This window comes from Drosophila willistoni (genome assembly GCF_018902025.1).
Source record: "Drosophila willistoni isolate 14030-0811.24 chromosome 2L unlocalized genomic scaffold, UCI_dwil_1.1 Seg168, whole genome shotgun sequence".
In the NCBI taxonomy this organism is placed as follows: domain Eukaryota; kingdom Metazoa; phylum Arthropoda; class Insecta; order Diptera; family Drosophilidae; genus Drosophila; species Drosophila willistoni.
In genome coordinates, this window is record NW_025814047.1 from 12,517,447 (window position 1) to 12,519,730 (window position 2,284).

General features: G+C 39.6%; 1 protein-coding gene across 1 annotated transcript; it reads left to right on the forward strand.

Moving 5' to 3' along the window:
* Window positions 1-1,499: 1,499 nt before the first annotated feature.
* On the forward strand, window positions 1,500-1,970 carry LOC124459850 (high mobility group protein Z-like). The gene is made up of 2 exons (XM_047009607.1): window positions 1,500-1,503; window positions 1,705-1,970. Exons 1-2 carry the CDS (start codon window positions 1,500-1,502, stop codon window positions 1,968-1,970), a joined length of 270 nt encoding a protein of 89 aa, XP_046865563.1.
* The last annotated feature ends 314 nt before the right edge of the window (window positions 1,971-2,284 follow it).

Here is a 2,284-nt window from a genome sequence, read left to right on the forward strand (position 1 = left end):
TCTCTCTTTCTGGCTACCGTCTTGGCCCGGCTGCGGCGTCGACGCGTCGCGGAGAGCAATCTCAGCATCGGACGCTGCGTCGCATGCCGGCGCCAAAAGGAAAAGCAAAGAACTGGAAAGCGAAAGAGAGGGACGGAGATCGTGACGCGTGCCAAAGCGCAAGACGCATCGTATGTTTTCACCGTTAGGATATAAGTAGGCAGAGCAAGGGTGAGTTGGAGAATAGTCATAGAATTTGAGAAAATCACTTAGCAAGTGACCATCATAGAGTGAAGTGAGCTTCAGGAATATAAACCAGGTCTTCAGTTTGTTTCGAGTGCGGTAGGGATCCCTTTGTCATATGAAGCAATTATTGTCTAGAAATCAACCAATTACAAATAAATCTGATATGTTTTATAACGATGAACTCCTCGTGTTTTTTTCATATATGATACTGCTAATCGGCACACTTTGCGTCGTCAACTTACGTCCATCTTACCCCATTCCCTTAACACTCTGGAGTGGAGCCGAAGGATCAGTGGATTTCGGCAGGATGAGAAATTCTCGTGCAGTCGCTGATCTCAAGGCTCAGTCGCTCCAGGTGAAGAGGCAAGGGATCTTGACCAAGCGGGCTTGGCTTGGCAGCCGGCCAAGCGGGCTTCGCTTTTCTTTTTAATATAAACAATGAAATGTACCTATATACATATATCTGAATGGTGAACCATCTTTTTCTAAGAAAAAAAATGTCAGTGTCTCTGGCGCTACGCACATAAGCATAGCTGCATAAAAGTACAAATTTGAAAAAAAAAAAATAAAAATTTTACCGCGATCAGATAATATACACATATGTATGTTTTCAGAAATCATTTCTTTTACTTAACATTTTCGTATATTTTTTATTTTTCTGGATTACGCAATTCGGTGCTTCGTATCAGACAAATTTAATATTCAATTTTGACAAGTAGCCTTACAACTAAGTAGCAAGGCAAGGCAAAACCGAAGACGAGTTTTTTTATACCCTTGCAAAAAGGGTATATTAATTTTGTTCAGAAGTGTGCAAGAATCTCCAACCATATAAAGTATATATATTTTTGATCAGCACGTCGAGACGAGTTCAAATAGCCATGTCCGTCAGCCCGCCCGTCTGGATTAGCGGAAACTTCCCCTAGACAGTGAGAGCTACAGAGTTTTGTATGTAGCAGTTGCATTTTGCACGTAGGCTTGTATATACTTTTTTAAATAATTTCGTTATTTTCTTTAGTCTTGTATATAATGGCTGTATTAAATTTTTTCAAGATCGGGTGACTATATCATATAGCTCCCATAGGAACGATCAATCGAAAACAGTGACTTTTGTAAATAGCTTAGTTACTTTTGACGCGATTGCTTTCAAATTAAACATTTGTTGGTTTAATATATCTGTTAATGACTCCGCCAATGCTCGTTAATTCCTATACCTAGGCCGTTTGTTTTGCAAACATTATCCTTTTTAGATAAAATGTTTTTCTATTTTGGTAGCTATGGGTAAGAAAAGAGTTACCAAAACAGTTACAAGGGTATACAAACGTTGACGCGGCCCAAGTTAGCCCCGGCCCTCTGGTTTTTGGTTGCAGTGTAGAAGAAGCAAATTTTATAAAGTAAACGCGCTTCTGTGAACGATTTTCTGTGTGTGGTGGTGTTGGCTGTAGAAAAAAAAGAAGAAATTTTATACACCTAGCCCATAAGAAAAATACAACATATTTGCCAAATTAAAACACACAAATATTGCAAAACGTGGAAAGAAACTGTGGCGCGGCCTTAAGGATAAGACAGAATGGGAACAGAAAGCCATCAAACAGATGGAAGAATACAACAAGGCAGTTAAGGAATATGAGGCAAATGGTGGATCAAATTCCGTTGCGAAGCGAAGGAAGCTTGCCAACAAGCTAGCGTCAAAGAAGGCCAAGAGGAAAGATTCCTCCGAGGAAGAAGAGGACGATGAGAGCGTGTAGATCAACCACAAAACCCCACACATACTCAAAAACCATCCACTCCACCACTTTCTCAAATTTCGTCACCTATGTTTCTTTTAAAACTATATGATATAGTGGTCCGATCCTGACAATTTTCATACTTTATGTTACCCGGGTTATAAATAGCTCAAAAACCAAGTTACATCCCAATATCTCTTAAGATTGACGGACGGACTTTATCGACTCAGCTTCTCATGCTGATCAAGAATATATATACCAATATATTTCATCTGACCAATTTTCTAATACCCTCTGCGACGGTATAATAATACAAAGAAAACTCTTTGCATCAG